Raw genomic sequence first — 24,630 nt, 5'->3', positions numbered from 1 at the left:
GTACGCATAAATGTTCTTCCTGGACTGGGATATACGTATTCGCTCATAAATCACTTTAACCTTTTCTATAGCATCACGGGACAAATCAGTGCCCAACAATCTAGCCTTTCCAGGATCAAACCAACCAATCGGCGAATGGCATTGCCTTATATATAAAGCCTCATACAAAGCCATCTGGATGCTCGACTGATAGTTATTGTTGTAGACGAACTCCGCTAGAGGTAAGAACTGGTCCCTTGAACCTCCAAAATCAATACCACAAGCACGTACATGTCCCCCAAGATCTGAATAGTGTACTCGAACTGTCCATCAGTCTGAGGATGAAATTTCGGTAATCAGCACGACTCGCATACCTAACTCATGTTGCACGACTCTCAAAATATGCAATCTGAACTGCATACCTCGGTCAAAAATGATATAAATGGGCATACCATGCAGGCGGATAACCTCTCGGATGTAAATCTGAGCCAAATGTTCTAACGAATAGGTGGTCATCACCAGAATGAAGTATGCGGACTTAGTCAACCGATCCATAATAACCCAAAATGCGTCATATTTCCTCAAGTTATGTGGTAAACTTACCACAAAATCCATAGTGATGCACCCCACTTCCCCTCAGATATCTCAAATCTCTTAGTCAACACACCCATTTTCTAATGCTCGTACTTCACCTGTTGACAATTCAAACATCGAGAGACATTAGCAACAATATCTTTCTTCATTCTCCACCACCAATAATGTTGTTTAAAGTCACGGTGCATCTTCGTGACACCTAGGTGAATAGAATAGCGCGAACTGTGAGCCTCCTCAAGGATAAACTCTCTGAACCCATCAACATTTGGAACACATATCCAGCCTTGAATCCGCATAACACCATCATCTCTAATCACAACCTCCTTGGCACCACCCCGCTACAATGTGTCCTTTAACACAAATAAGTAAGGATCATCAAATTGGCGAGCCTTGATACGCTTCAACAACGATGACTGTGGCACAACACAAGCAAGAACCTGGATGCAGTTTGAAACATCCAATCTCACGAACCGATTGGCCAAATCCAGAACATCCATGGCTAGTGGCCTCTCTACTACTGGTAAATATGCCAAACTGCCCATGCTCTCTGCCTTCCTACTCAATGCATCGGCCACAACATTGGCTTTCCTCGGATGATATAATATGGTGATATCATAGTTTTGAACAACTCTAATCATCTTTGATACTGCAAATTAAGGACCTTCTTCTTGAACAGGTGCTTGAGACTCTGATGGTTGTTGTAGACCTCACATTGAACATCGTATAGATAGTGCCTTCAAATCTTTAGCGCGTGAACAATGGCTGCCAACTCTAAGTCATGCACAGGGTAATTCTTCTCATGAACCTTCAACTGTCAAAATGCGTAGGCAATCACCCTACCATTCTGTATCAATATCGCTCCAAGCCCAATATGCGATGTATCATAATACACGGTGTAAGATCCCAAATTTTTAGGAAAAACCAACAATGGGGTTGTAGTCAATGCAGTCTTCAGCTTCCGAAAGCTTAACTCACACTCGTTGGACCATCTAAAAAGAGTACCTTTATGGGTCAACTTGGTCAATGGGGCTGAGATAGATGAAAACCCCTCCATGAACCGGCGTTAGTAACTCACCAAACCCAATAAGCACAGAATCTCTGTAGCTGAACTAGATCTAGGACAATTCTGAACTGCCTCAATCTTCTTCAGATCCACCTTAATGCCCTCGGAAGATACAACATGGCCCAAAAAAACAACCGAGTCCGAACTCACACCTTGAGAACGTGGCATATAATTGACGATCCCTCAGAGTCTAAAGTAAGATCAGCATATGTTGATCATGCTCCTCTCTACTGTGGGAGTAAACCAAGATATCGTCAATGAAGACAATCACAAAAGAATCCAGATAGGCCTTGAACATCCGGTTCTTCAAATCCATAAAAGTTTCCTGGGCATTATTCAAGCCAAATGACATCACTAAGAACTCATAGTTTCCATACTGAGTCCAAAAGCTGTCTTAGGGACATCCGATGCCCTAATCTAAAATTTATAGTAGCCAGAACTTAAATCAATCTTCTATGACACCTTGACACCCTGAAGCTAGTCAAATAAGTCATCAATCCTCGACAACGGATACTAGTTCTTGATAGTGAATTTGTTAAGCTACCTGTAGTCAATACACATCCTCATAGAGCCTCCTTTCTTCTTCACAAACAACATTGGTGCACTCCACCATTGGTCTAACGAATCCTTTATCAAGCAAATCCTGTAATTGCTCCTTAACTCTTTCAACTCAACTGGGGCCATACAACATGGTGGAATAGAAATGGGTTGAGTATCCGAAACTAAGTAAATGCAAAAGTAAATATCTCTGTCGGGTCGCATGCTAGGCAAGTCTGTAGGAAACACCTCTAGAAACTCACATAGAACCTGAACTGAATCCATAGAAGGAACCTCCGCACTAAAGTCACAGATAAGGGCCAAATACGCTAGACACCCATTCTCGACCATACGTCGAGCCTTCATATATGAAATGACCCTGATAGTGGAGTGGAAAGGCGTCTCTTTTTACTCCAATCAAAGCAACCTCGACATGGCTAATGTCATAGTCTTGGCGTGACAATCCAAGATAGCTTGATATGGAGACAACCAATTCACGCCTAAGATCACGTTAAAGTCTACCATACTGAGTAACAGAAGGTGTACCCTAGTCTCATAAAGCCCGATAGAGAGCTCTCATAAGTGATAAATATAGTCTACCACAATATAATCCCCAACATGCATAGACATATAAACAAGAGCACTCGAATAATCACGAGACATATCCAAATATGAAGAAAAATTGGATGCTACATACAAATAAGTAAAGTCGTGATCAAATAAAATGTATGCATCTTTATGGAAAAACGCAACAATATCTGTGAGGACCGCATCAGACGACATTGTCTCGTGTCTAGCTGGGAAAGCATAGCAACGAGGCTGAGCCGCACCAATCTCACCTCTGCCTCTCGGACGGTTTCTAACTAGCTTTCCTCCACCTCTAATGGCCTAACCACCATCGCGGGCTACTTGACGCCCGCCTCTAGCTGGCTCAACGGGTGGTGGAGGAACCGGTGCTAGAATCATGGCATGAGTACCCTGCTATGGTCTGCTTCTACTCAATCTAGGACAGTTCTTCCTAATATAACGCATGTCGCCGTACTCAAAGCAACCCCGCGGTTAGCGTAACTATTGAATCTGAAATGATCCCTGATGACCCGAATGACCACCATAGTAACTCTATAGCAGTGATGCACTAATAGGAGCTGAAGGTGTGCTGAATACTGGCCTCTGAGGATGCGACCCATAAGAACAACGACAGCCTGAAGCACCATGTGCTACCTGAAGTACTGACTGAATTGTCCTGGGAGAATGGCCTCTACCAAATGAACCCTTACCCCCCCCCAGATGAGGCACCACTGAAACCATCAAAATGACGAGGTCACTTTTTAGATTCTGCCTCTTTGCCCTGACACTAATCCTCTCAATCCGTCTAGCAATCTCTACAACTTGAGTAAAAGATATATCACCCTCAGTTAATCTGCCCATCTACAACCTGATACTATAAGTAAAACCATTCATAAATCTCCTCACCATGTCCCTCTCAGTAGGGATAAAGACAAATGCATGACGAGATAGATCCACAAAACTGGTCTCGTACTGGTGACAGTCATGCTACCCTGCTGTAGACACTCACAATGGTTACGGTAGTCCTCTCTCAAAGTAAAAGGGATGAACTTCTCCAAGAATAGCTGTAAGAATTGATCCCAAGTGAGTGGAGGTGAACCTGCTGGTCTGCCTCGAGCATAGTCCTACCAACACCTCTTGGCGGAATCGTGCATCTGAAACACTACAAAGTCGACTCCATTGGACTCCACAATACCCATGTTGGGCAACATCTCATCAAAATGGTCTAAGAAATCTTGTAGGTCCTCAAACGTTGTACCACAAAAATGAATAGGAAAGAGCTTGGTGAAGTTATCCAACCTCTTCAGTCGCTTGGACGACATAGCGGGTTCCCCCGTGGGCTGTGTAGCAATGACAAGTTGAATTGCTCCAACTACTGGAACTGCCAAAGTCTGATATTCATGAGCCATCTGCTACGGTGTGTGAGTATCTGGAGTCTGGGCCCCTCCCCCAGCCTGAGACACGGCTAGTGCGATAGGAAATACGTAAGTCTGGCCCAAACTCTCCATGAAACCAACCAAACAGACCAGAGCGTCCTGAAGTACTGAGGTAGCATTGAAGCCCTCTAGGTCCTGATCTGGTTTAGCTGGACTTCATCCTGCTCCATTTGAGGCTCTGCAATCGGTGGCGTTGTGGGACTCTAGGATGAGCTCTGCCTCTGCTTCTACCTCGGTGTCGGCCTCTATCCCTAGTAGTGGCTGCAACCTGGGGCTCCAGCTCCTGCTCGGCTGTGGATTTTGTGTGTGTCCTCACCATCTATTAGATAACAAGAATAGAATAATTCAAACTTTAGCGATAGAATAAATTCGCACGATAGAGAAAGAAAGAACTGACATTTCCTAAAGCCCTATAACCTCGAGAAGATAAGTACAGACGTCTCAGTACCAATCCTCTAGACTCTACTAAACTTTCTCATGACATGTGAGACCTAGGCAATCTAGTTCTCTAATACCAACTTGTCACGACCCAGAATCTCAAACAAGAGGCCATGATGGCTCCTAACATCCACTTGCTAGGCAAGCCGACGTCAACCATAGAATTAACCAATTTTAACAATGTAAAGCAGAACATTAATAATTCAAAACTAAAATAATCTGAAATACATGTGATAAATACATAAGTAATACAATCTATACTAATCCTAGAAATTTGGAGTCACAAGTACATGAGCAACTAGAATACTACAAATATGGTCTGAATAAAATACATATGTTTGAAGCAAAATAAATAGTAAAGACAGAATATAAAGGGACTTCATGGGCTGCGAATGCGGAGCAGCTCTACCTCAAGTCTCCTGGGCAAGTCGGATCCGAGCGAACTCCTCTACGCACCGCTGGTACCAACACCAGGATCTGCACAAGAAGTGCAGTATGAGCACAACCGGCCCCATGTACTCTGTAAGTGTCGAGTCTAAGCTCAACGAAGTAGTGACCAGTGTTTTAAAAGGCGTGGGCGTAAGACGAGGCGTTTTATATATGCCTCAATGAGGCATAAGCCCCATGGATATTTAATCTTTAATACTTAAAAAAAAATATAATTATAGTATATATTTTTAAATAGGTAAAATTGCATAAAAACTAAAGAAAACTATAAATAAGTGAAAAATATATATATGTGCTTCATACCCATAAAAAACTAGTCAAAATAATCTATTATACGCTGCTTACAAGCACAAATAACTTGAGTTAAAAAGAATAAAGTTTTCTACATTGAGGAACAAAAAGAATGACTAACCTACAATTTAAACTTTGAACTTGTTGCTATGGAGAAGAATGAGTTTTCTTTGTATTTGCAAAAAAATAATAATAATAATAATAATAATAATTGATTGTTCGTTGCTTTTGGGATATAGTAGCAGACTAATGGACAAGATAAATAATAAGCAAAGACCATAAATTTGGGCTTTTAGCAATAAATAAAGGTCTTGACTTTTTAATTTAATGTTGCAGTTTCTTTTTAAAATTATTGAGTAATTACTTCCATAAACCCTTGAATGAAGATGGGGATAGGAGCATTGAGCATGGGTGAGTTGGAGTACTCGGAGCATCATCGTGATTTTGGGTAATGTAGACCCATACAATTGGGGGAGGTTGAATGGGCTATGCGCAAGATGAGTAGGGGTAGAGCGATCTGGTCAAACGAGATTCCTATGGAATTTTGGAAGTGCGTGGGTAAGGCGGGCTTGGAATGGCTCCCTAGGTTGTTTAACGTCATTTTTAGGATGAAGAAGATGCCTGAAGAGTAGAGGCAGAGTACGATGATTCTGTTGTACAAGAACAAAGGGGATATCCAAAATTGCAATAATTATAGGGGTATCAAGTTGTTAATCCAAATGATTAAAGTTTGGGAGAGGGTGATTGAAGGGAGGATGAGGAGGAGTGTGTCCATTTTCGAGAACCAGTTTATATTCATGTTGGGACGGCCGACTACTGAAGTCATCCACATTGCGAGATTGGCAGAGCAGTATAGGGAGATGAAGAAGGATTTGCATATGGTGTTCATTGACCTTGAGAAAGCTTATGACAAAGCCCAAGAGAGGTCCTATGGAGATGTTTGGAGGCTAAGAGAGTGCATGTAGTGTATATTAAAGTGATCCAGGACATGTATGGTGGAGCTAAGACATGGGTTAGGACAGCAGGAGGAGACTCTGAGTACTTCTCGGTTGACATGGGGTTGCATCAAGGATCAACACTTAGCCCGTTTTTGGTTTCCTTGGCAATGTACGCATTGACATTACACATTCAAGGGGAGGTGCCTTGGTGCATGTTATTTGCAGATGACATAGTCCTGATTGATAAGATGCGAGGTGGTGTTAACGAGAGGCTGGAGGTTAGGAGACATACCCTTGAGTCTGAGGGTTTCAAGTTGAGCAGGACAATGATAGAATACTTGGAGTGCAAGTTCAGTCGTGTTACCCAGGAAGCGAACGGGGATGTGATGCTTGATATGCAAGTCATCCACAGGAGAGAGAGTTTCAAGTATATATGGTCTATAATTTAGAATGATGGGGAGATTGATGAGGATGTAACACATCGTATCAGAGTAGAGTGGATGAAGTGGAGGCTCGCTTCCGGTGTCTTGTATGATAAGAATGTGTCGTTGAGACTTAAGGGTAAGTTTTACAAGGTAGTGGTTAGATCGGCTATGTTGTATGGGGCAGAGTTCTAGCCAATCAAGAACTCCCATGTCCAGTAGATGAAAGTAGCTGAAATTAGGAAGTTAAGATAGATGTGTGGGCATACTAAGTTAGATAGAATTAGGAATGAAGTTATTCAGGACAAGGTGGGAGTGTCCCATGTGGAGGAAAAGATGTGAGAGGCGAGGATGAGATGGCTCGGACATATTAAGAGGAGAAGCACAGATTCCCCAATCAGGAGGTGTGAGAGGTTGGCCTTGGGGGGTAAGAGGGAGGGTAGAGGAAGGCCAAAGAAGTCTTAGGGAGAGGTGATCAGACGGGACATGGTGCAGCTTGAGCTAACTAAGGACATGACCCTGGATAGGAGGGTATGGAGGTTGAGTATTAGGGTTGAAGGTTAGTAGGTAGTCGTGTGTTTCCCTTTGTCTTCATTAGTTCGATAGTATTAGTGTTAATATGGTACCCTTTTTATCTTGAGTTTGCTATTATCGCATATCTTGTTCTATTATTACTTCACATTAGTACTTCCTTAGTTTTCTATTAGTACTCATTTCATATTCTCTATTGCACCCTCGGATTTAGTTCTCTAAATATATTTTCTTGGCATCGGTACTTCTTTCATATTCTTTATTGCTATCTTTGATTTAGTTTCTAAATATATTGTTTTGATCATGACTTGCTATCATCGCTTCTTCCATCTTCTTTAGTTGAGGGTCTATCGAAAACAGTCTCTTTACCCTTCCAAGGCAGGAGTAAGGATGCGTACATCCTACCCTCCCCAGACCCTACCTGTGGGATTACACCAAGTTGTTGTTGTTGTTGTTGTTGAGTAATTACAAGCTGACTTTTGAGAATTTGGGTATTATATTAAGGACTTATTTAGAAAATTTTGTTTTAATTTGAAAAAGTTACTTGGGCTTATGCCTCACTTCAAAAACTTGCCTCAAGGCCCGAGCGTATGTCCCAATTGCCAGGCATAACCACTTGAGACTTTCGCCCCCCACCATCGCCTCGAGGTATTTTTGGAGCACCTCAACCTAGGGCTCGCCTCGAAAATACCTTTTAAATAACTGGTAGTGATGAGGCTATGACATGGCACTCGCTATAAACATGTATGAGTAATAATAAAGGAAAGACAAAAATATATATAAAACAGTAAACTCATAAGAACGGGATCCGAAGGTCATCTAACAGAGAGCCCCAGAATAACATCATCTCATAACCTCATATTACAGTACTGAGATAAAGCACTACAACTACAAATAGCTACAACACAACATACTTTGTTGTTGTGTGCAACGATTCCAATTTCATATCATTACCTGTTGCGGCGTGCAACCTGATCCTATTATCAATTCATCTCAATATTGTTTCGACACGCAATCCGTTCCCAATAACAACTCATTAACATAATTGACTCAACATAACCAAATCCCGTAATCTCAGCACAAGGGAACTAAAGCATATAGAACATCAAGGAACTACATGTACAACAGAGAATGACCAATACTCCATATTCACAAACCACGACAATTCATTAATACCGAAATAGCTAAAGGACTACAACATCAGATATAATATAATAAAGTGCATCAAATAATGTAAAGACTATAAAAGCTGGTAAAGACATGAGGCAATGAAGATATAAAATTAATACATGTAGAAATACATAGCAGGTAAGTAGATATTGAGCGAGAAATGAATAAATAAAAATAGATAACAACTAAATGACAGATAACAAATAAAGCATGAATAACAAGTAAGGACATGTAGCAATCAAAGCATGTAATGAGCTATAACATAAATAAATGATGACATAAAGGTAAATAGCCCAACCCGCATGCTTGAACCCATGACAACGCATATACACTCGTCACCTCGCATATACGATGACCCCACATATAGTTTACGTAGCAAATAGACCAAACAAGTCCTAATATCTTCAAGTCAAAGTTAGACGCGACACTTACCTCTTTACGCAACAAACTCAACAATCAACCGCAGCTTCTCCTTTCGAACAAACCTCAAAACCAATCAAATCTAGCCAAATATCGTTCAAATAATTCAAAATAAGCTTTAGAAACTACACACGAATGAAAAAGGTTCAATTTTGATCATTCTTTAAAAATTCAACAAAAGTCAACCCCAAGCTCGCTTGATCAAAATCCGAGATTCGGACCAAACCCTGATTACCCATTCACCCCCGAGCAAAGTTATGGGATTTGTTCTGGGATCCAATCTCAATTTGAGGTCTAAATCTCAATTTTATAAAATTCCTAAATTCTACTCAAAACCCTTAACTTCTACAATGAAATTCTTATATTTGATGTTAAAAATCCATGAAAAGTAATGGAAATTGATTAAAAACTTGTTGAAGTTGCTTACCAATGATTTTGTGAAGAAAGCTCTCAAAATAGTCACCTATAGAGTGTGTAGGTTTGAAAAATAGAGTGAAATAAGCTAAGTCCCGATTTTTTCCTATTTTACCCAGCTGCATGTATCGCAATTGCGAACTCATGTTCGCAATTGCGACAATCGCAAAAATGAAACATAGGTCACAATTGCGACCATTGTCCCCAGCCTGCATAAGCCGCAAATACGACAAAAACATCGCATTTGCAAGGTCCCAATCCATCGCAAATGCGGTCAAATGTTTGCATTTGCGAATCTGCCTAAGTCCAGTACTAGTCGCAAAAGTGACTAACCATCGCAAAAGCTATCCTAGATGTCCGCAATTGCAAAAATCTCTTCACAAATGCAAAGACTGCCCTACCCATCCCCTTATCGCAAATGCAAGCTCAAATTTGCAAAAGCAGAGTTTGCGTTTGCGAACAGGTGCTCGCAAATGCGAGACCTGCAGTTCACACTTGCAACAGAACCGCACTAGCAATTCAAGTTCAATTTGTTATGCATCTGAAACTCATCCGAACCCCTTGGGCTCCAAACCGAACATGCACAAAAAGTGCAATAACATTATACAAACTTACTATCTACCTCAATTCATCAAAATATCATCAAATAATAAGAAACAATCATCAAAACTCATTAATTTCAACTTAAACTCAATTTTCACAATTTTTTACATAAGGCGCCAATATGCGCTCGGGTCACCCTAATCCCCAACCAAACGTGAATACAAGTCCAAAAATATCATACAAACCTACCAGAATCGTCAACATACCAATCCGAAATCATTTACTAAAATTGTTGACCGTGGTCAACTCAAGCCTCATTTTAGGCCAAAAATTATATTTTCTTCAAAATTTTACGTAAAAACATTTTGAAAAATAGCACGGACTATGCATGTAAACTGATAAATACCAAAAGAAAGCTATAAGAAATCTCGTAACACGAAAATTAAGGCCAGTTCTCAAAACGAACTATCTGGTCTCATATTAAAACTTAAAACGCTCGATTAAGTCGTTACATTTCGGTTCTTCCATCTTTATAACTTTCCAATGGTTGTCCACGGCATTTTCAGTATAATACTCTGGCTCAATCCAACAAACTAACATTTAATAGTGATGTCTAAATCGAATTAAGGTACTCGATTCTCTGAAATTCACCTTATGTCACGAAACTGTGGGGCTGTGATGGCGCCTAACATCCACTTGCTAGGCAAGCTAATGTTAGTTAAGTAATTAACCATTTTTAATAATTTAAAAGCAGAGCAGTAATAATGTTAATTAACGATTGGTAAAAACTGAAATACATCTGATAAATCCAAAAATACTACGGTCTATAATAATCTCATGAACACCAGTACATGAGCATCTAGGATACTACAAATATGGTCCGAAATAAAATGCAACTGTCTGAAACTAGAATAACAGTAAAAACAAGATAGAAGTGGACTTCAGGAACTGCGAACGCCGAGCATCTCTACCTCAAGTCTCATGTAGTAGTCAGATTCGAGTTGTCTCTTCTACGCGCCGCTAGGACCAACATCGAGATCTGCACAAGAAGTACAGAAGTGTAGTATGAGTACAACCGATCCCATGTACTTTGTAAGTGTGGATCCTAACCTTGAAGAAGTATTTATGAGGCTATGACAGGACGCTCATTATAAACCTGTATGAATAATAATAATAATAATAATAATAATAATAATAATAATAATAATAATAATAATAATAATAATAATAATAATAATAATAATAATAATAATAATAATAATAATAATAATAATAATAATAATAATAATAATAATAATAATAATAATAATAATAATAATAATCAGAAAATAGAAATACAGATAAAGCAGTAAACTCAGAAGTACGGGACCAGAAGGTCAACTAACAAAGGGCCCAGAATAACATCATCTCAAACCTCATATTAAAGTATCGAGATAAACCACTACAACTACAAACAGCTACAACACACTATACTCTGTTGCGGCATGCAACACGATCCCAATATCATTTCACAATATCTGCCACGACATGTAACCCAATCCCATTATATTAATATCTATTGCAGTGTGCAACCCATCCGCATTATCAATTCATTTCAACGATGTTGCGGTGCGCAACCCGTTCCCAATATCAACACTTAAACACAAACAACTTAACCAATAATGGAATCTCAACACAAAAAGAGAAATAAAGCGTACGGAACATCAAGGAACTACCAGCACGAACGGAGGACAACCAATACCTCGTAATCACAAACCTCGACAATTAATTAGTACAAGAACAGCTAAACGACTTACACAATCAGGTATAACATGATAAAGTGCAACGAGTAACGTAATACAATAAAGGCAAGTAAAGACATGAAACAATGAAGGTTTACAATTAATACATGTAGGAACATATAGCAGGTAAGCAGTTATTGAGCGAGAAATGAATAATCAAAAAAGGTAATAGTTAATTGACAGGTAACGAGTAAAGCATGGATAACAAGTAAGATCGTGTAGCAATCAAATCATATAATAAGAGATAACATGGAATAAGTGATGACATAAATGTAAATAGTCCAACACGCATGCTTTAACCCATGGCAGCGCATATACACTCGTCACCTCTCATATACACCATTTTTTCACATAATTCACATAACAAATAGACTAACAAGTCCTAATTCCCTAAAGTCAAAGTTAGACAAGACACTTACCTCATTTCACAATCAAATAAATACTCAATCACGACCTTTTCTTTCGAACAAGTCTCCAAACCAACCAAATCTAGTCAAATATTGTTCAAACAATTCAAAATATGCTTTAGAAACTACTCACGAATGAAAAAGGTTCAATTTTGATCATTTTTTTAAAAAAGTCAACAAAAGTCAATCCCGAGCTCTCTTGGTCGAAATCCGAGATTCAAACCAAAATCCGATTACCCATTCACCCCGAGCCTAGTTGAGTAATTTATCTCGAAATTTGACCTCAATTCGATGTCTAAATGTCAATTTTACAAAAATTTTAAATTCTACCCAAAATCCTTAATTGTTACCATTAAATTCCTAGATTTGATGTTAAAATCTCATAAAAAATAATGGGCAATTGATGGAAAATGATTTGGAGTTGCTTGCCCATGAATTTGGGAAGAAAATGTTCTTCAAAAAATCACCTCGAGAGTGTTTAGGGTTGAGAAATAATGTAAAATGAGCTAAGTTCCGTTTTTTTCCTATTTTACCCAACTGCAGGTATCGTATTTGAGAACACTTGTTCGCAAATGCAACCCCCGCAAATATGACACACGGATCGCAAATGCGATCAGTGCATCAGTCCTAATGATGTTGAAAATGCAGCATTTATATCGCAATTACGAACTGCCCGCCTTCGCAAAAGTGGATAACTGCTTCACATATGTGAAGTTGTCCTAAGTGCTCAGTGGGCGCAAATGCGACCAATGTGTTTGCAAAAGCGACTGCCCAAGCTTCGCAAAAGCGAACTTCCACTCGCAAATACGATGCCCAACTCCCCAGTCCCCACATCGCAAATGCGATCCAATTACCGTAAAAGTGAGGCTCGCAAAATGCGAGGCTGGCATCACAAATGCGATATCTGGAGGCTTGCACGAGCAGTTTCCAAACACTTCTGTAACGCACCCGAAACTCACACGAGCCCCTCGAGCTCCAAATCGAACATGCACACAAGTGTAACAACATCATATAAACTTGCTCGCTAGCTCAAATCATCAAAATAGCATCACATAACAAGAATCTATTCTCAAAACTCAAGATTTCAACTTTAAAAACTCAATTTTATAATTTTTCATATAATGCGCAGAAATGCGCTCGGGTCACCCTAGACCCCAAGCAAACATTCATACTAGTCCAAGAACATCATACGAACCTACTAGAATCATCAAAACACTGATCAGGAGTCGTTTACCAAGAATGTTGACAGTGGTCAACTCAAGTTCCATTTTAGGACAAAAATCACATTTTTTGTAAACTTTTACGTAAAACTTTCCGAAAAATGACACATACCACGCACACAAATCAAGAAACATCAAATGAACCTATAAGAGATCTCGGAATACGAAAATTAAGGCTAATGCTCAAAACGACATATCGGGTCGTCACACTTAACTTATTGTATGCTTTAAAAACTAATATTAATTGAAAATTATTCGGACTAAAATGACGTTTGAGACTATAATATGTCAAAATTACGATTTAAAGTTAGTCTGGCCAGTGAATTTTTGGAACACTAGATAGTCTACTATTACTACTTATCTTAATTGTTCTTGTTATTCCAGGTAATGCATAACTTGTATGTACAATGAATTAGGGGGAAAATAAAGTTAAGAAACTATATGAAAATCACCAAATTAAAAATCATTATTAAAATAAGGATTTAACTTATATTCATTGATGGTATAATAAAATTTTGAGTGCAATTTTTTTAGTTAGACATATGCCTGCTAGTTATTTATCTTTTTCTATTTGATTTTTTCAAATTTATACCTAATTTTCAGTAGATGGGACACCAATTAGGCAATTCAAGAATCTTGAAGCTGCAAATGGTATAGCATATGAGGCGGTATATAAAACTTAAGGAAGATTAGAGATGATTTGGATTGGTTTGGAGTCCAAATTTTGTAGTTGAAATATTCTTTGCGATACACATCTCACACAAAACTTTACATGGATATACATGAGATACACAATGGTTACATATTGGATACACAAATGATGCATATGATATACATCTCATATCATTTCAGGTTCATATTCTACTTTGAATTTGCCTCAAATTTCAATCCAACTATCTCAAATCTCCACTAAATCATCTAAACATTGAGATTCTAACTCCATGAGATGTACACAATCTATTCCAACAACACTCACCAATGACAAACCCCAATTTCTTAACTACAAATTTTCGAACTCGAAGCTTCCATGACTATCAATGACGTTTTCAGTTTAATCATTATCCAATCTAACAAACTAATATTTAATAGTAATTTCTAATTCGGATTAATCACAAAAATATAATCGAACAACAACATGGGCTCCTCAAATATATTGGACCAATGAAACCAAATTAAAACTAGCAAAGCAAGGTACCTTATAAACTTAAGAAACACGCAAATTAGTTATGTTCCCAATGATATACGTCAAATTCGCAAAGCTAATATGATTTTACATGTGAGTCAAATGTAGAAGATTTCCTTGTGACAAAAGTTTAATTACTGAGAAGTCAGTATTTTGCCTACTAATCCATATTCCTTTCTTTTAGTTAGGGGTGGCACGTGGGCCGGTTAGGACCGGAACCGGCCCAGGACCGCAAGCCTACATGGGCGGTGGGTCTAAACGGTCCTAACCGGATAGGACCGGGATCGTGGGGTGGTGGGCCGGGTAGTGGGCCGGTCTCATAGGGGAGGCCCGCGAGACCGGGACTGTTTAGGACCGGGACCGGCTCAGAAGTGGGCCGGTTCAAGCGGTCCTAAACGGGCCCAACGGATAATTTTAAAAAAAAAATTGACCATTTGGCCATTTAAAAACTAGCTGTTTGGTCTGCCAAAATAGCCGTTGGATATTTGCAAAATAGCCATTTAATCCCCCAAATTTTGTTTTAACCCCAAACTTTTTATAATTATACTTTTTCCCTTAATAAACTATAAATACCCCGTCATTCTTTTATTTTTCTCACAAAATCATCAATCTCTCTTAATCTCTCTCTAATATTCTTCTATAATTGCTTACTTAATTGTTATAATTTATGCAAAATTGTGAAGTTGGTGAATTGAAATCTTCAACGATAATTATTTTTCAACAAGTTGTTCGTCAATTCGGTAAACTCGTTCCAACTCTTAAGTTTTAATATTATAGTTTTGTTTGTTTTATTTACTTTGCTTGATTAATTAAGATGGCTTATTCCCTAAAAAAAATATTTAGTAAAAATAAGAAAAAATCCAAAAGTGGTGAATCTAGTGGCCAATCTGTTCCTCCTCTACTTCCCCCGGCTCCCCGGTCGAAACCTATTACCCGTCCTACACATGCTATTCTTGATAGCGATAATAGTTTATTACAATTTACCGAGAGTCAATTTTGCCATAATATTGCCCCCGGTGAACAATTAAACCATGAATATATGAATGTTCTTTATGGTAATCCAACTATTGATGAAAATGATGATGAAGAAATAGATTTTGATGAAACGCAACCGGATGACGATACACCCACTAGTCCTGCTCCTGAAGTTAACCCAACTAATAATAATCCAAATGATCCCCCGTCTGACCCTCATGTTACTGCCCCTACTTTTTCTAGACAACCTTCTAAACGGGCAGAAACATCTCTTGTTTGGCCATTTTTTACTCAAATAAGAGAAAAAAATAGGGCTAAGTGTAAAACTTGTGGCAAAGAGTTAGTTTTTAAATATGTTGGAAGTCGGGGGAGGGAGGAGGGGGGAGAGGACGGGAAGTTTGACTAGACACATATTACTACACTCTCAAGATAAAGCTAGATATTTTCGTATGAAAATTTTGGCCAAGGGGACAAGTGCACCTAGTCAGGCTGACCTTAGTACCGGGTCAAATCAATTTCAACCGGGAATTAACACTATTACCGGTGGTATTTTATATTATGATCCAAAAAAAGATTGGGAAGAATTGGCAAAAATAGTTACTGTTATGTGCTTACCCTATAGTTTTCCTTCTAACCCTCACTTTGTGCATTATATTAGAAAAGTTTATAATCCTACTTATAAAGGTTTTTCTCGCACAACCGTAAAGAGTGATATTTATAAATATAAACATGAATATGAACAATATTTGCGCTATTTATTTACTGATATAAATTATCGTGTTGCTATTACAACTGATATTGGTAGAAGTGGTAATGACTGTGATTACCTTACTGTTACCAGTCATTGGATTGATGAGGATTGGATAATGCAAAAGCGCATTATTGCTTATAGAATAATTAATTCACGTCACATAGGGTAGTTTATTTCTAGCACGATTACGGATATTTGTAGATATTTTTGCATTAGTGATAAAATAATATCAGTTTCAATGGATAATGCTACTAGTAACACAAATGTTGTAGCCTTGCTTACCACTACACTAAGTCCTGCATTTAGTAATATTTTTCATGTTAGATGTATTTGTCATATTTACCATTTAATTGTGGGTGATGGTATGCAAATTTTAAATGTTAAAATTGAAAAGGACTTTTTTATTCAAACCGTAGAAGTAGACTTAGAGAATATTTTAAAAGATGCGATGAATTTGGCCTAAGAGAAAGAAAGGTTTCTAAACCTTGTCCAACTAGATGGAATTACATGTATGAAAGTTTAGTTGATGCATATGAATATAGAAATCCCATAAACTCAACGTTTAATGCTCATATAAGTGATAATATAGTATATACTATACTATATATATATATATATATATATATATATACTATACTATACTATATATATACATCTTATATATATAGTATAAATATATATATTCGTGGTCCCGGTCCTGGACCGATTCCAACGAGCAGCCCGCGAAATTCGGGACCGCTTAGGACCGGCCCACTTAGGAACGGACTCACGAAGCCCACTTAGGACCGGGCCCGGCCCACATGCCACCCCTACTTTTAGTCTTTAAGTAACAATTATAGCCCTAACTCATCTAAAATTATTGACTTTCAGGTTTTGAAATATTGAATGTCAAAAAGAGTAAAAAAAAGGAGCATAAAAGAACAAAGAGAAGCAAGTTGAGAAGCTTTGGACTCAAGAGAATTGAAGTAAAACTATGGAGGAAAAAAAAGTGTAGTCTACACTTTATTGTGTGGCGCTGCACTTGTTCGAATGTAACGATCCGATCGGTCGTTTTGAGTATTTGTATTCAGTTCGGCAGTTTGAGGTCATGAGTAGCTTCGTCTGGTATATTATGACTTGTGTGTATCGTCGACTTTGATTTTTGAGTCGTTCGGAATTTATATAGAAGGATGACTCTCACTTTATGTACTTGTGTAGACGTTTTTTAGAGCCCCGAGGGGTCAAGTGAGCTTCAGATGCGTTACTAAGAGTTTGAGTGTCACGACCCAAAATCTCACATGTCGTGATGGCTCCTATCTCCATACTAGGCAACCCGACAATCTCAATAAACTCCTATATCTCTTATGTTTAAAAACAAAGTGATTAAATTCAACGGAAGAAAATTTACAAATGCATATATAAACACTCCCAAAATCCGGTGTCACTGATTACATGAGCATCTAAATGAATACAAAGTCTGACTGGTAAAAATCACTGTCTGCAATATAGAATAGTACAATAACTAAACATGAAGGGAATCAAGTTTGCGGTCTTCAAGCAGCTACCTTGATTTTCTCCAACGAAAAGAACTCTGAATTCTAACAGTCGTCATATCCGGGAGCACCTGGATCTGCACACGAGGTGCAGAGTGTAGTATGAGTACAACTAACTCAATAAGTAACAAGACTAACCTCTGGGCTGAAAGCAATGACGAGCTCCGCAGGTACAGTCCAGTATAAATAATGGTACAAAATGTAGGCATGCTTTCAAATTTAACAGTTAAACTCAGTACAAGTGAAATAGATCAATACTGCATGATATGAGGAATATGACATCTCGGTAAAAAGGGCCTTATGTAAATACTGGTCACAAATTATCGGGTCACTCGGTACTGTTTATGGCCAATCCAGCCCATGGTGTTCCAACCCATATATAAATACACATCGACTGACAGTCAGTCACCCAATACCGTATAAGGCCAATACAGTCCTGGGATAATTTTATCCGCAAATATAACTGATACGGACAAGATCCATGTCCAGGTAAACTCATTACAATACAAATAAGTAAAGCAAGTCCATGCCCTGGGAAATCCATCCCGACTATATATATAATCATCGTAAGTAAGGCAAGTCCATGCCCTGAGAAGTCCATCCCGAATATATATAATCATCTACGCTCACTTGGGGTGTACAGACTCCGGAGGGGCTCCTTCAGCCCAAGCATAATACAAAGCTAATATGGCCTACTGCAAGCGGGCAGTCCCGATCCGTATAATAACAAAGCCTATAAGGCCTGCTGCAGGCAGGCAGCCCCGATCTATAAAATAGTAAAGCCAATAAGGCCTGCTGCAGGCGGGCAGCCCTGATCCAGAACAATAATAATGTATAAAGCCATTATATCCTGATGCATTGCGCAGCTTAATCTCATAAATATCCTCACAATGGACAATTATTACTGAGTATGAAATGTATATTTTAGAATAATTAATTCAACAGCATCACGACCCCATGGGTCCTATAATATTGGCACATAGCCTAAACATGATCTTTATTACTAGCCTCAGTTTAATTCCTCTAACACGTGCCGCATGTTCAGATAATAACATGATTCTTTAATTTTACTACTTCACAGGATTTATTCAAGACACACTTTTTGTGGTGCACGTCTACATGTTCGTCACCTATCGTGTGTGTCACCTCCAAACAATTCATATCATACTAAATTCTGGGATTCATACCCTCAGAACTAAGTTTAGAAGTGTTACTTACCTCAAATCAAACCGTGTAATTCTTTACTTCGGTATGCCTTTGCCTCGTGAATTGTCCTCCAAACGTCTCGAATCTAGCCATAAATAATTCGATTCAGCCAATCCTAATTATTGTATTAATTTCATACGGAATTACTAATCTTCCAATAAAAATTCGAAATTAACTTTAAAAATCGCCCGTGGAGCCCATGTCTCGGAACCCGACAAAAGTTATAAAATATGAACGCCCATCCAACCATGAGTCCAACCATCTAAATTTCACCAAATTCCGACATCAACTCGACCCTCAAATCTTAAGTTAAAGTCTTTGAAGATTTCTACCATTTTCAACTCAATCTTTACCCATTTGAACTCAACAATCTTTCTACAAACCTTATTGGTATGTATAAATAATACTATTACACCCAAGAATCATACTCTTAATCACACATCTTTACCCCAAGCTCGAAATTGAAGACTAGGGGTTAGAACCTTACCTCTTGGGTGAAGATCTTGTGATATTTCCTTGTTGGATTTTAAAGCTTGAACAAGATCTTGATGAACAAAGCACTTGAGCTTCTTCCTCTCTCTATAACACTCTCCCTTCTCTCTAAAAATGTCAGATTTTTGCTCCAAAATGAGTCTCAAAGCCTATTTATCAAAATGGGGTCGGGTTATGAAAATAAAAAAATTAACCCTCCGAAAGCAGGTCTGCGGTCGCACAATGGACCGCAGAATGGGTATGCGGATCGCAAAATGCACCGCAAAATCGATGCCCAGAAATGGGCTGCACTGGACAGGTTTGCGACCATTTTGCGGTCGCATAACTACTTTTGCGATCGCATAACGGTTCTACGATCGCAGAATTGGTCGTAGAATCGCATTTTTCGAGACTTTGGTAATTTGGTCATAACTTCTTGTAGGAATGTCCAAATGACATACGGTTTGAGCGTTAGAAACTAGACTAGAAGATCCTTTATTTGATAGGTAGATAATCACATAGCTCCATATATATATATATATATATATATATATATATATATATATATATATATATATGTGTGTGTGTGTGTGTGTATGTAGATATTCTCATTCAAAGTTGGGTCTTGTGCGAACTCACTTGAAACTTTAGTCTATTATGAAATTTCCAACTTCTACATTCGATGCCGAAACCTATCGAATCAAGTCCGATTGACCTCAAATTTTGTACACAAGTCATAAATGACATAAGGACCTATTCTAATTTCCGTAATCGGATTCCGACCCCGATATCAAAAAGTCAACCCCCCGGTCTTCAACTTAAATTTTCAATTATGAGACTAAGTGTCTCATTTCACTCCGAAATCCTTACGGACCCGAACCAACTAACCCGATAAGTCATAAATCAACTGTAAGGCATAAATTGAGCAGTAAATGGGGGAATGGGGTTGTGATACTCAAAACAACCGGTCGGGTCGTTACATTCTTCCCCACTTAAACATACGTTCGTCCTCGAACGTGCCAAGAGTTATTCTTAACCTTCAAATCTCTATTCCACCTTACCACGCATATACCCAGGGGTGATCCCACGCCAACCTATTCTATAGATATGACAACACAACACAATTGAAGATCATTAATTTTACTTTAGCCAAAAACCTTGGAGCCAAATTTCTAACATCCAGAATTCTTTTCAAGACCCGAATCTCACATCTACCTACTGTATAAGCCTGAACAAGCTCTACCTATCCATAACCATAATCCCATATACAATCGCATAACATACTACACAACTCGCATACTCATAACACCATTTATGACCACAGTAACTACTCAAAATCAACCAAGTACTAGTATAAAACCATGCATTCAACAGAACCTCATTCCAAAACCTTCATACACTGCCAATGATGAAAGAACAATCAAAACTCATAACCACTCATCAGATCAACTATCCATGGAGCTCTCTCGCCCCAACCAGAACCACAATCCTCTCTTAAGCCGACTTTCAATATTATCCTTCCAATATACCGGAATCAAACCTGATAGTATCTATTTTAGGTCCAATGACCTTATATTATTAAACATAATTATCCCATTGACATGCCACACCAATGCAACTCAATCCACAACTGCACAATCTGTGTACCCAAATATGGGAGATGTCTCAAGGAAGAGAACTGTGTTGCAAGTTCAATAAGCACCACTACAACTGTAATGCTATAAGCTCATTATATAAGGTAGAACCAAGACACACAAATTTAATAACAGTAACCAGCTCTTCTAGAGCTCACATTAACATCACTCGCACGGACAACTCACGTGCTATAGTATCAATATCTGGAACCGCACGGATAACTCACGTGCCAATAATACAAATATCTGAACCCGCACGGACAACTCACGTGCCAAAAATATCAGTACATGGATCCGCACGGACAACTCACGTGCCAATAACATAATCCGTCTGGCATGGTCACAGGCCTCTAATCCAAGTATATCATACAAGATCAATCGAATAAGTACACATGAACCATCCAACTTAAATCTCATATTATAGCCATAAACAAATCCGTCAAAAATTATCAATTGTTATATATTAATCTCGAATCCATTAGAACTTTCTCGAGAGTCACCCCCTTTGTTCAAATCCACATTGCACCGCCCAAATGGGCCAAGGAACGTGCCCCATTAGCACATCAACACTCAAAGAAATAACTCTACTTTAATACCACCTATCAAATTCATACTCCGTGCGCACTACATCATTCACAAATAATAACTCACTCATCCCCCAATTTTTTATATACTCATAAAGCGCAATCAAATCGTAGATAGCGGACTCCCCCACTTGGCCCAAGGCCATATAACAAAATATTTGATATCTCACCATACCCAGATAATATCTAAATTGACCATACTAAGCAATAAAAGACCAACTCTGGTCTCGTCCCTCAATAATTCTCACATACGACCGATACACTCAGTATACAATTATAGTATCGCCCATCGGCGTAGATACATGAACAGGTGAAACTAAGGACTCACAGGGCATATCCAGATAATGAGCAAAATACGATGATACATATGAATAAGTGGAACCAGGGTCAAATAATATAGAAGTCTCCTTGTGGTATACTGAAACAATACCTGTTATCACTACATCTGAGGAAACAGCATCTGGCCTGGCAGGAAAAGCATAGAACCGGGCCTGACCGCCACCAGATCGGCCTCCCCCTCTTGGGTGACCCCTAGCTGACTGAGCTCCACCCTAAGCTGGCTGAGCGGGTGGTCGAGCAACTTGTGCAGAAGTAGTAGGATGACTCCTCTGCTGAACTGTACCTCGCGTACGGCGGGGACAATATTTCCTCACATGGCCCAACTCTCCACACTCATAGCACTCCATCTCGAAGAATGGTGGCGAGTTCTGAGGCAGACCTCGGGAACCAGAATGACTACTAGAAGGGCCTGGTAAATATGATCCTTGAACTGATGGTGCACGGAGCGTACTCGGGGCTGGAAGTGCACTAAGAGATGACTGACTCTAATGAGAACTATATGACTCATAGTTGGATGATGCACCACGGTGAACTGGACGACCCCTGTTGTGGTAGAACTACCCTCCAGAAGGTACCCCACCAACACTGCCCGAACCTCGGGGCCTCTTAGCCTCCCTGTCATTACGCTCTTGGCTACGGACTAGCTCTATCTGTCGAGCAATGTCAACCACCTCGTCAAAAGTGGCACCAGATACCCTCCCCCTAGTCATAAGCAACCGCAGTTGATACGTGAGGCCATCAATGAACCTCCTAATCCTATCCCTATCAGTGGAAACCAACCAAACTACGTGACAAGCTAACTCAGAAAATCTCATCTCGTACTGCGTCATGATATGCCATCCTGACGTAACTGCTCTAAATATCTACGCAGCTCCTCTCTGCGAGACTGCGGTGCAAACTTCTCCAAAAATAAAACGGAGAATTCCTACCATGTAAGTGGTACTGCACCAACCGGCCTGCGCCTCTCATAAGCCTCCCACCATCTGAAGGCAGCCCCAAAAAGTTGAAAAGTAGTGAACGAGACCCCACTGGTCTCCAGAATACCTGCCGTCCGAAGAATCCATTAGCACTTATCCAGAAAATCCTGAGCATCCTCTGACTCAGCACCGCTAAATGGTGGAGGTCAAAGCCTCTCAAATCTTTCAAGTCTTCTCTACTCATCATCTGACATAACAGGGACTACCGGGGCCTGAGCGACTGCAACGGGTTGGGCTGGTTGTGCCCTCGGTATCTTAAGTCCCTTTACTACCTGATCTAGAGTACGGGAAACAGGGGTATGAGTACCTCCCCCAGCCTGAAAAATGGCAGGTGTGGCCTGAGCCGAAACCACCTGAGCGAGGCCAGTGCAAACTGTTAATATTTGGGCTAAACTCTCTTGAAGGCCTAGAATCTCAATGGGCACAGCTAGTGCCTGAGCTGGTGCAACTGGTGGTACTACAGGTGCTGGTCCCACCATGGTACGGGCTATACCTCAGCCTCGGCCTTTACCACGGCCCCAGCCTCTCGCGACCCTAACTGGTGGCACTGGTGGCTGACCGTCCGATCTGGTAGTTTGTGTCCTCACTATCTGTGAGAAAATAGAATAACAGGATTTTTAGTTTCCGGAATCAACAAGTTCGCACGACAGAATACAAGAAAGTGAAATTTTCCTAAGGGTTCGGCAGCCTCTCGAAGATAAGTACAGACGTCTCCGTACCAATCTGCAAGACTCTACTAAACCTGCTCATGACTCGTGAGACCTATGTCACCTAGGGCTTTGATACCAACTTGTCGCGACCCAAAATCTCACCTGTCGTGATGGCGCCTATCTCCATACTAGGCAAGCCAAAAATCTCAATAAACTCCTATATCTTTTATGTTTAAAAACAAAGTGATTAAATTCAGCGGAAGAAAATTCACAAATACATATATAAACACTCCCAAAACCCGATGTCACTGAGTACATGAGCATCTAAATGAATACAAAATTTGACTGGTAAAAATCACTGTCTGAAATGTAGAACAGTACAATAACTAAACATGAAGGGAATCAAGTTTGCGATATTCAAGCACCTACCTTGATTTTCTCCAACGGAAAGAACTCCGAATTCTAACAGTCGTCATATCCGGGAGCACCTGGATCTGCACACGAGGTGCAGAGTGTAGTATGAGTACAACTAACTCAATAAGTAACAAGACTAATCTCTGGGCTGAAAGCAATGACGAGCTCCGCAGGTACAGTCCATTATAAATAATGGTACAAAATATAGGCATGCTTTCAAATTTAATAGTTAAACACAGTACAAGTGAAATAAATCAATACTGCATGATATGAGGAATATGACATCTCAGTAAAAAGCGCCTTATGTAAATACTGGTCACAAATTATTCAGTCACTCGGTACTGTTTATGGCCAATCCAGCCCATGGTGTTCCAATCCGTATATAAATACACATCGACTGACAGTCAGTCACCCTGTACCATATAAGGCCAATCCAGCCCTGGGATAATTTTATCCCCAAATATAACTAATACGGACAAGATCCATGTCCAGGTAAACTCATTACAATACAAATAAGTAAGGCAAGTCCATGCCCTGGGAAATCTATCCTGAATATATATAATCATCGTAAGTAAGGCAAGTCCATGCCCTGGGAAATCCATCCCGAATATATATATAATCATCGTAAGTAAGGCTAGTCCATGCCCTGGGAAGTCCATCACGAATATATATAATCATCTACGTTCACTAGGGGTGTACAGACTCCGGAGGGGCTC

The 24,630-nt window shown here is 39.5% G+C and overlaps 1 protein-coding gene across 1 annotated transcript; it reads left to right on the top strand.

The window, feature by feature from the left end:
* Window positions 1–6,340: 6,340 nt before the first annotated feature.
* On the top strand, window positions 6,341–6,739 carry LOC138901197 (uncharacterized). The gene has a single exon (XM_070188940.1). The coding sequence runs from the start codon at window positions 6,341–6,343 to the stop codon at window positions 6,737–6,739; it is 399 nt and encodes a 132-aa protein (XP_070045041.1).
* Window positions 6,740–24,630: the final 17,891 nt, after the last annotated feature.

Source organism: Nicotiana tomentosiformis, chromosome 11 (assembly GCF_000390325.3).
Source record: "Nicotiana tomentosiformis chromosome 11, ASM39032v3, whole genome shotgun sequence".
Lineage (NCBI taxonomy): Eukaryota > Viridiplantae > Streptophyta > Magnoliopsida > Solanales > Solanaceae > Nicotiana > Nicotiana tomentosiformis.
Note: the sequence above shows the minus strand (reverse complement) of the source record. Positions and strands in the feature narration are given on the sequence as shown.

What these genes read in the sequence shown, in the direction of transcription:
- LOC138901197 (XM_070188940.1), top strand. Translation starts at nt 6,341, where the DNA reads ATGTATGGTGGAGCTAAGACATGGGTTAGGACAGCAGGAGGAGACTCT.